The following is an 11,090-nucleotide window of genomic DNA, read 5'->3' on the forward strand; positions in this document are numbered from 1 at the left end:
CTCACTCATAGGTGTGCACAAGCGCACACACGTGCAGGCATGCTCACTCATAGGTGTGCACAAGCGCACACACGTGCAGACTTGCACAGACAGGCACGTACGCAGGCCTGCTCAGTGCCCTCGGGGAGTCTGGGAGCTCCGCCGGCCGCTGCCCCCTCTCCCTCTGGCCCTGGCGCCCCCACCTGCCGCACAGGCTGAGGACAGGCTCCTGGTGGCGCGGGGCGTGATTCCCGCAGAGCGCCTGGCACTCACCAATGAAGGAGATGGCCTTGGTGTTGATGATGCCACTGGGCAGAAGGTGGAAATCATACTCCTTGCCGTCCACCACCACGGTGTGTCCAGCGTTGTTGCCCCCCTGGGAACAGAAATCTGGCTGAGTGTCCAGGAGCCCGGGCCTGGGCCACCCACCACAGCAGGGGTTCAGGAGACGCCTGTGGGTGGCGGCTCTGTCCCGAGTCCACACGTGGACCTGGGCAACCTGGCGCAGTGGTCGGCTCTGACGTGCATCTGGGCTGTGCTGGGTGAGCACCGCAGGGGCTGGTTCCAACACCCAGGCTCGTGGGCACATATCAACGTCCAAAGGAGGGGTCTCAGTGTAGGACCCTGAAGGTGGGACACTCGGAGCCCCTCCCGGGGTCCCTCCTCTGATGTAGGAATGAGGGCCCCAACCCTCCCGGAAAGCATACACTCAGGCCCCAGGGCCCAAGCTGCACGGTGGCAGACAGCTGAGGGGGACAGGTCCCATCACGGGCCGTGGGGCCTGAGCACCTCACCGCCTCGGCTGGGACTCCTCCCTTCGGGCCCACGCCTCCCACGTACGAAGAAAGAAAACACAATTTTGAGGCCAACCTGTTCTGAGGGACACACAGGCCACAGGCTTTCCTCGTGATGGGTCTTGTGCTAACAGTGGGTTGGGGCCAGAGCTGGGGTGGGGGGAGCCCCAGGAAGGCCCAGTGGCAGAGGGATGGCTAGCCTGAAGCCCCACTTCCCACCACTGGAGGGCATTGTGCCCCCCAGGGCATGGATCCCTGGGCCCTCCTCATCCCCCCAGGGAGGGACACAAGCTTGCTGGTGCCCCCTCACTGTGCCTGCTCTGTCCCCAGGACCTTGGAGCCTGGCCTGGCCCGTCCCCACCTTCCTGCCTGTGTCTCCCTGGGCCTCCGTGCTGCCACACCCTGCCATCCTCCTGCCTTGCAGAGGGGTGGTGGGCTGCAGGCTAGTGGGGCCTCTGCCACCCTGCAGGGCCCAGAAAGGTGGGGCTCCACCCCCACCAGGAGCACCTGCTCCTCACGCATGGCTAGTCTCCCAGCTCCACCGAAGCAGCCCAGCCAGGCGGCGCGGGGGCAGCTGAGGGCAGCAAAGGGCAGATGCCAGCAGGCCCGGGCCAGGGGCACTCCCTCCTGGGCCTCTTGCCCACCTCCTACTCCCCCTGCCTGCTCTGCCCTCCAGGCCCTGCTGAAAACCAATTCTACCAGGGGTCCCACTTATGACACGCATGCAGGAGGCCTCTCTGGGCCTGTCCCCAGTGCCACCGACCCAGGGTGTGGAGGCCATGCACGACAGGTCTGCCCACTCAGACTCCTGGGGTCACCGCCATCTGGGTGTCCCACAGCTTGGCTCCCGAGGGTGGGCCTGCTGCTTCCCCAGGCACCCCATGACCAGCAGGGGCTGAGGGGACCTGGGAATTCCAGGTGCTTGGTTGTGGGAACTGCACAAGAAACAGGGGAAGCCGGAGGACAAAGGGGGCAGCAGGGGTGTGGGAACCGAGAAGGGATGCCCCATGAGCCAGGGTCGGCAGTGGCCCCAGGCCTTGGGGACTGAGGATGGAGATGACGCTGGGAGGTGAACCTGGTGGTCCACCCCAGAAGCTGCCGGAGGGGAGATGGAGGGGCTGATGTGGGTGAGGTGTGGGGTGGGGGAGCGAGGCCAGGGACTCAGCCTCGACCATCAGAATGGTCGGTGGTGGGCCGGCCCGGTGGCTCAGGCGGTTAGAGCTCCATGCTCCTAACTCCGAAGGCTGCCGGTTCGATTCCCACATGGGCCAGTGGGCTCTCAACCACAAGGTTGCCAGTTCAACTCCTCGCGGCCCGCAAGGGATGGTGGGCTGCTCCCCCTGCAACTAGCAATGGTAACTGGACCTGGAGCTGAGCTGCGCCCTCCACAACTAAGACTGAAAGGACAACAACTTGAAGCTGAACAGCACCCTCCACAACTGAGATTGAAAGGACAACCACTTGACTTGGAAAAAAGTCCTGGAAGTACACACCGTTCCCCAATAAAGTCCTGTTCCGCTTCCCCAGTAAAATCTTTAAAAAAAAAAAAAAAAAGATTTTATTGAGGAAGGGGAACAGTGTGTACTTCCAGGACTTTTTTCCAAGTCAAGTGGTTGTCCTTTCAGTCTTAGTTGTGGAGGGCGCAGCTCAGCTCCAGGTCCAGTTGCCGTTGCTAGTTGCAGGAGGCACAGCCCACCATCCCTTTTGTGGGAGTTGAACCGGCAACCTTGTGGTTGAGAGGACGAGCTCCAACCAACTGAGCCATCCGGGAGCTCATCAGCAGCTCAGCTCAAGGTGCCATGTTCAATCTTAGTTGCAGGGGGCGCTGCCCACCATCCCTTGCGGGAGTCGAGGAGTTGAACCGGCAACCTTGTGGTTGAGAGCCCACTGGCCCATGTGGGAATCGAACCGGCAGACTTTGGAGTTAGGAGCATGGAGCTCTAACCGCCTGAGCCACCGGGCCGGCCCCAATAAAATCTTAAAAAAAAAAAAAAAAGAATGGTCAGTGGCACTACCAGCAGACCCGAGCCCCGCCCTGGGGTGCTGGTTCAGTCCATCAGGAGGCTGGGAATTCAGACAGCCCACACGTGACTGACAGCCCTGGGCTGTGGGATCACTGCCCTCCCAGAGACCCCATCCTTGCTCTGCCCTCGTCTGGGTACATGGGCAGTGAGTTCCCTCAGCGAGGTTCTCTACCCATGGTCACACTACAATCGCCTTTGCCATAGGAGGGGCAGCCCGGGAGGCATGGCATCCACAGACAGATGGGGAAACCGAGGTCCCCAGAAAGGGCGTTTGCAGCAGAGCACAGGCCAGCCTGCCTCCCTGCAGACACTGTCCCTCCGGATGCCACACATTTGCCCACCAGAGTCCTGCCTGCCAGGCTGGGGGCCAGAGAAGCCCAGACACCCTGCCTTTCTCTCCTGCTGAGCGCCCAGTGCCAGTGTCTGCTGGCCCGAGGATACACAGGCAGGCATGAAGCGCCTCTGAGCACAGCCCCACCTTTGTTTGGGGTAAACATGGGTGCCTAGGAACAGGCACAGGCCATTGTGGACCAGTGGGCATCAAATGACCTCTGCCAGCTGCAGGGCCCAGGCATCAGGCCACAGTCCATTCCCAGGGGCATGAGCCAACCCAATGCTGAGCCCAGGGCCTGCCGACCACCAGAGATCCTGGTCTGCACTCCCCTGGCTGCACACGGGCTATGGCGAGGTGGCAGCTGGGCCATTCCACCCACTGTCCTGTCCTCAGGCTTTGGCCTGGCTGCTGTCTGCAGGCCCAAGGACAGCCAGGCCAGAGGGCATCTGTTGGCTAGGGGTGCGGCTCTGTGCACTCAGGCTGTGGGCTGGTTTGGAAAACCACGTGGAGAGGGCACTTACCCAGGGTCCCCATGAGACATGAAAAGGACTATTCAGGCCTCTGAGGAGTGGCTCTCTCCTCCTGGGCTGCTCTCTGCCTCTGTCCCAGGTAGGCAGGCTCCAGAGGCGGTGTGCCCAGTGCCCTGTGATAGTGAGCCAGGACTGTCCTGGGACCTCGGGGCAGCGCTGATTTCCAGCCCTCAGCCTCCCCGTCTGCTCAGCAGCACCCACTTCCATGCCCCTGGGAGAACGGCCCTGTCAACGGGGGTGGGGCACAGAGGTGGGCCTTAGCACCAGCCCCTCAGGCGTCTCCCCTCTGTGCTGGAGCCTGCGGTCAGGCACAGGTCTAAGCCCCTCCGGGGGCTGAAGCCACCTTCATTGCCTCTGCCCGGCCTGGTCAGTCACTCAAAGTCCCCAGTGGATGCCAGCTGCCTCCCTGGCAGGGATCTAAGATAGGGCAGCTATAACACTCCCGGACCCAGTAACAGGACCAAGCCCACTGGGGAATCTGACCAGCTCTGAACTTCCTGGCCCTGCAGGCATCTGAACAGCCCCCCTCCTTGGGGCCAGGGATGGCGGGCCTGGGCTCAGCTTCATGCACAGCTTGTCCCCAGAGACCCTGAGTGGTGACGTTGGGCCATGCAACACACCCGAGTGCTCCCCCACCCCCACCCTACATCTAGAGAGCCTGGCTGCCTTGTGTGGCCTCTGCCATCCTCCTAGGCACCCCAAGGGTCATGCAGCCCTGAGACCCAACCCCAATGTCCCCAAGGGGGTGCCTCTCCACACTCCTCCTTGCCCTCACGTTCAACACCAGCGGGGTTCTCGGGAAGGAGTGTACTCTGTGAGCCTTGTCCCCCACGTGTGTCCACAGCCTTGCTCTCTAATACCGTGTTTCCCCCAAAATAAGACCTATCTGGACAATCAGCTCTAATGTGTCTTTTGGAGAAAACGTTAATATAAGACAGGGTCTTATAGGATAGTAAATATTATAGTAAAATAAGACCGGGTGTAATATTAATGTTTGCTCCAAAAGACGCATTAGAGCTGATTGTCCGGCTAGGTCTTATTTTCGGGGAAACAGCGTATGTGTCCTGTGCCTGGCCCCTTTCACAGCCCTTGCCCCTCGTACCCCGCTATGTGCCTGGAGGCCCCCCACTGCCCTCTGACCTGCCAGGTGCCCCACCCACATGACCCACTCAGGAAGCAGCTCCCCCCTCCACACAGGTATCACACTGCTCAGAACGGCTCCTTAGGTCACACAGCGCCTACTCAGCAGGTTCCCAGGGAGGTGCCCGCCTGGCCTTTCTCCTGTGATGCAGCCCCTTGCCAGTACCCTGTCATCAGCACTGGGGGCTGAGGGGCGTGATCTCCTGTCTAGGGAGGGACCAGCTCTCCCACCTCCGTGTGCAGGATGAGCGGACAAAGGGAGCAGAGAGATGAGCGCAGGGCGGGGCTGACAGCCCCTCAGAGGCCGTGGGTGGTCGGGAGAGGGTAGGTTTCATCAGGATGGTGCATTCCATGCAGCCAGCCTGCGCTCAGGGCGGAGATGCCTGGACCCCTTCTGGTGAAGCTGGCAGCCCCCCAGCGATGCAGGGCTCCACGTGGTCTGGCACCACCAGCAGGTTCCTGCCACTCATTCATTCAACCCAAACCAGGAGCTGCTCTCCACCAGGTGACCAGTGCCATCTGAGGGTGCAGATGTGGAGGGAAGCCTGCTTCTGGAAGCAACACCAGGCATTCTGGGCCCCTCTGTCCCTAGAGGTCCCTGGACCAGCCTGGGGGACATGGTGACGTGTTTCCCAATAGTCCCCTTGGAGAGAGACCCCAGGGCACCGACAAGCTGCAGGACATGGCCCTCGGTGAGTGAGGCCACTTTGCACATCACCATAGCTCTCCACCACCAGCCTGTGGCCCTTCACAGGGGAACTCGGATGGACACAGCCCTGCCAGAGGGGGTGGTAGCATGAAAGCTCCTGTAGAAACTAAGAAAAACCCAGCAGGGTGCCCTGTACTGAGCCCGGAGGGCACACTGAGCCCTGGTGATGCCCTCACTGCAGTTGGAGGGGTGGGTTCTAAATCCTGCCTCGGTGGTCAGAAGCCTCTGATGAAGGTAACTCTGGACATGGGGGTACTGCTGGAAGTGAGCGACTGGCTACTGTAGACCTGGGGACACCTCCAGGCTGGGGACAGGGTGCAGCGGGGGAGACTGCGACGGCCAGTGAGGTGGGCAGGCCCTTAGCTCCTGCCTGGGCCTGGGGGTAGGGTCAGGCAGCAGGAACGAGGCACAGAAAGGGGGAGCCAGGCAGTGGAGGGGCAGGGACTCCCAGAAGGCATGGTCCTCGTATCCCAGCAGAGAGCACAGAGAACACCAGCATGGGGTGGCCGATGATGGTCTCAGGGTCACTGTGAGGTGGCCACAGCAGGAAGCCCACAAAGAGGAAAGGCGCAGGTGGGCACGGCCACAGCCCAGCCCTGGGGGCAAGCGGGGGGTAAGGAGAGAAGGAAGGTGGCACTGGGGCAGGAGGGTGCCTGTGCTGGGGAGGTACAAGAGCCGCCCACAGCCCCTGAGTGCCGGCTGGGAAGGGCTGCTGTTGAGGGTAAGAAGGCATGGGAGCTGTGGCAGGGACCGGGACACATGACATCAGGTCAGCAGTCAATGGTCCGCGAGGAGGAGAGGCTGCCCTGGAAACGGGTCCTGGAGGCGAAGAGAACGGCAGGAGGAACTGAAGGCCGAAGACCGGATGGTAAGGAAGGTGCTGGGGCTCCTAGGGTGCAGGCCGGCCACAGGCCCCGTACGACTGAGATGCGGGTAAAAGAGAGGGCAGCCGTGGGGGCAGCCGCCATTCAGGATGGCCCCGAGCCCAGGTGACAGGCCAGGTGACCCAGTCACCGGGGCTGGCTGGCTGTAGCCCTTTCAGGCAGCCACCCACATGGGACTCGGCCCCAGCCTGCCCCCCCAGTGGCTGGTTCCACCTGCAGCTCTTTCAAGTGACAGGAGTGGGCAGGGCTGGCCTGCTGACCCAGGTGGCAGAGCAGGGAGAGCTCTGCTCCAGAGCCGTCTCCACAGCCAGGAGAGGCGGTGGTGGCGTCAAGAGGTGGGTTTCAAGAGTAACTAACTGCAAAGTCACTTCGAGGAGGGGAGATGGGCTGACCAGAGCGGGCGGTTTACGCAGAGGGTCATGGGCTCACTGGGGTACACAGGCGGAGGAGGGAGTGCTCTGTGCTGGGGGCAGGAGGGCACAGGGATGGCAGCCGCCTGACCACACGCAGGCCCCTCACGCACACAGCAGGGGTCCTGAGGGTGCCTCTGGCACCTGGGGCTCTCAGGGGTGGGGGTGAGCTTGCTTTCCGTGGCTTAGAACAGAGACAGGGTGGGAGACCCTTGGGAGCACCTCCCAAGGAACCCACTGTCAGCATCCAGCAGGAGTGGTCCCGCTGTTGAGGTTTTCCCCAGCCAAGTGGGCACTGGGCCCACCAGCTTCTCAGGGGGCTCTAAGCCCCAGCCTCCGGACCACAGAACCAGGGCGAAGGAGCTCGGCGGGTGCCCCTACGCCATTTTGGGCAGCAAACCCCAGTAGTTCCAATGCAGACACCCCAAAGCCAACCCTTTGCAACCAAGCTCTAGGTCAGCCCACATAGCACATGAGGCTTGGTGGCCCTGGCATGGGGCAGTGGCCCCCAGGGAGCGCCCAGGGTCCATCAGAACAGAGGGCGCTGAGAGCAGCCTGCAGCTGGCAGAGGCCCTACCCTGGGCCCTCAGGGGACAAAGCCTGTGCCTGCCTCCTCCATGGTACTGCCAGCCACTGGTCACCCTGGCCGAGAGGTCCGTGCTTCCTCCCTCTCCCTGCGTCCAGCCAGGCCCCTCCTGTCCTTGCTCTGCCTTCTTTCATGTCCTCCCCACAATCATGCCCTCACCTCTGCCCCCTCTTGGTAGACCCCTCAGGTCACCCCCTCCCAGAGAGGCCTCGCTGGCCCCCAGCGACCCCCGCCCCAGCCCTCTCTGGGTACATGAACCCTTTGCAGAGTCAGCCAGTCCCATCCCAGACAGAATGAGGATGGGTGTCCTGGAGACCCTCAGGGGAGCTGAGGTCCCCACCACCCTCCCCCACTGAAGGGCCCAGCGTCACACCCATGAGACTCCCCACCCACCCCCTGAGGATCGGGTGTCCCCAACTCAGCAACTCTTGTATTTATAGCTCGGCCCTGGCCCACTGCAGGGGTGGGGGCTGGGGCTGGGCGGAGAAGGAGGGGTTCCTGGGGGCGGGAGTGGGGGAGGGGTGTCTCGTGCAGGGAGGCAAGTGGGAGCGCCTGAGTGGGTGTTGGAGTGGGTGGGGGTGGCTGCTGGGAAGGTGTCCGCGGAGGTAAAGACTCCAAGAGGCGTGTCGGAGTCTGGGTGGGAGGACTGGGGGGGTGCTGGGTCTGTCTGGGTGGGGGACCGCCCTGGCGCACCTGGCAGCGGCTGATGATATCGGCGTCCGTGGCCAGCAGGTCCACCACCTTGCCTTTGCCCTCGTCCCCCCACTGTGCGCCCAGCACCACAGTCACCCGGGAGCCGGTGGTCGCCGTCTCCTGCTGCAGCCGCCCCCGTTTGACGCCGCCCGCGCCAGGGGGCCGGTCGTTGGAGGCTCGAGTCGCCGACATGCTGCTTGGCTCGTCCGCTGCGCTGGGCCGCCCGAAAGCCCGCCGGCCCGCGCGCCCCCGCCATTAAAAGGCGCCCGCCGGGGGCGGGGGCGGGCCCCGTGACGCCCGCTGACCTCCGGCCGCTGGTCCCGCCCCCGCCGCCGCCGGGAGCTGAGGTGGGCCGGGCGCTTTGGGGGCACAAAGATTGGCGACGCGCTCCGGGGTCCCTCCCGCGGGACTGGGCAGGGCGCCCCATGAACGTAACCAGGACGTTCGCGGCCCCCGCCCAGGGGCAGGCCTGGGCGCAGCGAACCCACCGCGGGGTCCCAGGAACTGTGGAGGTCCCCTCCCGGGCGGAGTGCGCCTTGCAAAAGAGGAGCTTCCTCTCTGCGCCCCACCTGGGGGGTACGCATGCGGAGGGGCTAAGGGCGCGCACCTGACCCGTAGTGAACCCAGGTTCCCTGAACCGGCGCGCGCGCCCTCTGCTGGCCGCGGGGGGGAGGGAGGGGGGAGAGAGAGAGAGAGAGAGAGAGAGAGAGAGAGGAGGGGGAGGGGGGAGGGAGGGAGAGGAGGAGGGAGGGAGGGAGAGCACAGCGTGTTCCCCTCTCCCCGCACACGCAGCAGGGGCCGGCGTTGGCATAGGGCACGCTGTGGGGCGCTCGGTTCTCAAGGGCCTGAGTCCAGGGAGAAGGGACCGACCCGTGCTGTCAGGGTAACCTGGCCGGGCAGGGGAGCTGCCAGGGTCTTCGAAATGCCCCACACCAGACCTTTCCTGCTCAGGCCTGTGGAGGGACTGGGTACCCAGAGAGGTTGTGTGATGGTCTGCTGGGCTCCTGTGTTCTGAGCTGGGCGCACTGGATGGCCCAGCCACATACACACCCCTTCCAAGTGGACTCTGGCTTGGCTAGGCTAGCCCCATACATAGTTGGCAGACGGGGACACCCATGGTCCTCTGGGGGCAACGGTGCCCTCTTAGGCATTCAGGCCAGGGCTGGGAGCCCCACCGCTCTTTCCCACCCTGGGGTTTTGGTGCAGAGCAGCCTGGAGCTCCCAGGCTGCAGAGAGGGAGACCAGATAGTCCCCAGGAGGAAGAAAGTGGACCCCAGGTTTGTCGCACAAAGGTCACTCACAGACAGTTAACGGCTCAAACCCCAGCAGAGGGCTGCACTGCCCAGCTGCTGCCCCTCTGACTCTTCCTTCTCCCTTCCTCCCACCCTGGGCTCCTGGCTCTGACCCTGACACGGTCACTTGGCCCCTCTGTGCCCCAGTCCCTCATCTCTCACGCAGGGGCACCAATAGTTCCATTCCCTCAGCATTGTTGCGGGGTAAACCCCATAATGTAGGTTCCAGGCAAGGTGTGGGGTGCAGGCATCATGTCTGCAGCCTCCTTGGTGATAGCTGGCCCAGTGGGGGCAGTGAGCAGCATCCTGGCCACCAGCCCCTGGGAAGCAGTGGCAGGCTGGGCATGAGGCTGTGGATACCATGCAAGGCCCAGCCAGCTGAGGGTGGGGCATCCAGATGGGGCTGTACCAGGAGCGGGGTGGGGGGTGGGGGTGGGGGTGGGTTGGAGATGGGAGGGAGTTTGGGGCAGTCATTGGGGGTGTGGATGAGGAAGAGGCTGGATTGTCGTAGGAGGGGCTAAGAGGGTTCCAGAGGTTTCTTTGCTTGTCTCCAGATGAAGGAAGCTGGGCCTTTGGTCATGCGAGGCATTTGCTGGATTCACATACGCTGTGGGGGTGCTTCCCTCTGCCCACCTTGGGGCAGTGCTGAAGGCCGGGGTGGGGGTGGAGGGCACTGGCTCTGAGCCCTACTTGGGGAAGACCCAAGGCTCTGTGCCAGCAAGTGTGAAAGGGGTGCCCAGGGGGCCATGGGGGGGTTGGCAGGCTCTGCAGGGCCAAACCTGGCTGCACTGGCTGCCACACCAAGTCCCCCAAGCCTGGTCTATAAATAGTCAGCAGGCCTGGGGGAGTCCCCTTCTATAAACAGCCCTGTCCAGGCCACAGCTGGGGCCCTGCCAGTCACATGGCCCAGCCCGAATTAGAACCCTGCCCCCACACCACCCAGGGTGGTTGCAGTACAAGTCACCAAGCTTGGGGGCCCCCTGTGTGACCTCCAGCAAGCCCTCAGGAGGACATGGACTCGGCCACCAGGGTTTCCGCCCTGTGGTGTCCACACCTCACTGTGGGACCACACTATCCACAGACACCCACACTTAACGCTTGTACCCTTCCACTCAGTGGAACAGCGCATGGCGGGAATGAAAAACACTGCGGCCACTTTGGAAATCCTTTGGCAATTTTTTAAAGAGTTAAACATAAACTTAGCCTATGACCCAGCCGTTCCCTCCCCGTGCGAGTGTCACAGGGCATGTTCACAAAAGCCTCACTGGCAACAGCCAGTGTCCACCGACAGCTGAGTGGCTACCAAACATGCTCTGTCCATATAATGGGTGCTACTCAGCTGTGAAAATGGGGCAGTGCTGACACGCTACAACACGGATGCTCGGAGAACATGCAAATGAAAGGAGCCACAAAAGGCCACATACTGTATGGTTTCACTTATCTGGTCTTCACAGAAAGCAGGCCTGTAGAGACAGAAGACAGGTCCGTGGGGGCCAGGGGTGAGGGAGAGTATGAGGGAACCTTTTGGGGATGATGGAAACGTTCTAACCCAGACCACGGTGAGGATCGCACGACTTTGCAAAGCTGCGGGTCACTGGGTGATGCCCTTACGGGGTAAGTACATGTGAACGGTGCCCCCGGAGCGCAGAGCACATCTCCCCACTGCTGTGGAGCCTGTTTTTCACGTGCTCTGCCCCTGTTCGAGGTGCTCTGCG

At 62.8% G+C, this 11,090-nt stretch overlaps 1 protein-coding gene across 2 annotated transcripts in view; it reads right to left on the reverse strand.

Moving 5' to 3' along the window:
- The window catches only part of ADSS1 (adenylosuccinate synthase 1), a 19,555-nt gene extending 11,160 nt beyond the window's left edge, over positions 1-8,395 (reverse strand). Inside the window, exons 1-2 of one of the 2 annotated variants that reach the window (XM_074326799.1) lie at positions 8,084-8,395; positions 253-355 (exon numbers count right to left, since the gene is read on the reverse strand). In XM_074326799.1, the coding sequence (XP_074182900.1) occupies positions 253-355; positions 8,084-8,275 (295 nt within the window). In that variant the 5' untranslated portion in view covers positions 8,276-8,395. Of the gene's footprint in view, positions 1-252; positions 356-1,134; positions 1,304-8,083 lie in introns of those variants that run through there. The other variant, XM_074326800.1, reaches the window with a different exon arrangement.
- Positions 8,396-11,090: the final 2,695 nt, after the last annotated feature.

The sequence above is a fragment of the Rhinolophus sinicus genome, linkage group LG03, assembly GCF_036562045.2.
Source record: "Rhinolophus sinicus isolate RSC01 linkage group LG03, ASM3656204v1, whole genome shotgun sequence".
Taxonomy (NCBI): Eukaryota; Metazoa; Chordata; class Mammalia; order Chiroptera; family Rhinolophidae; genus Rhinolophus; species Rhinolophus sinicus.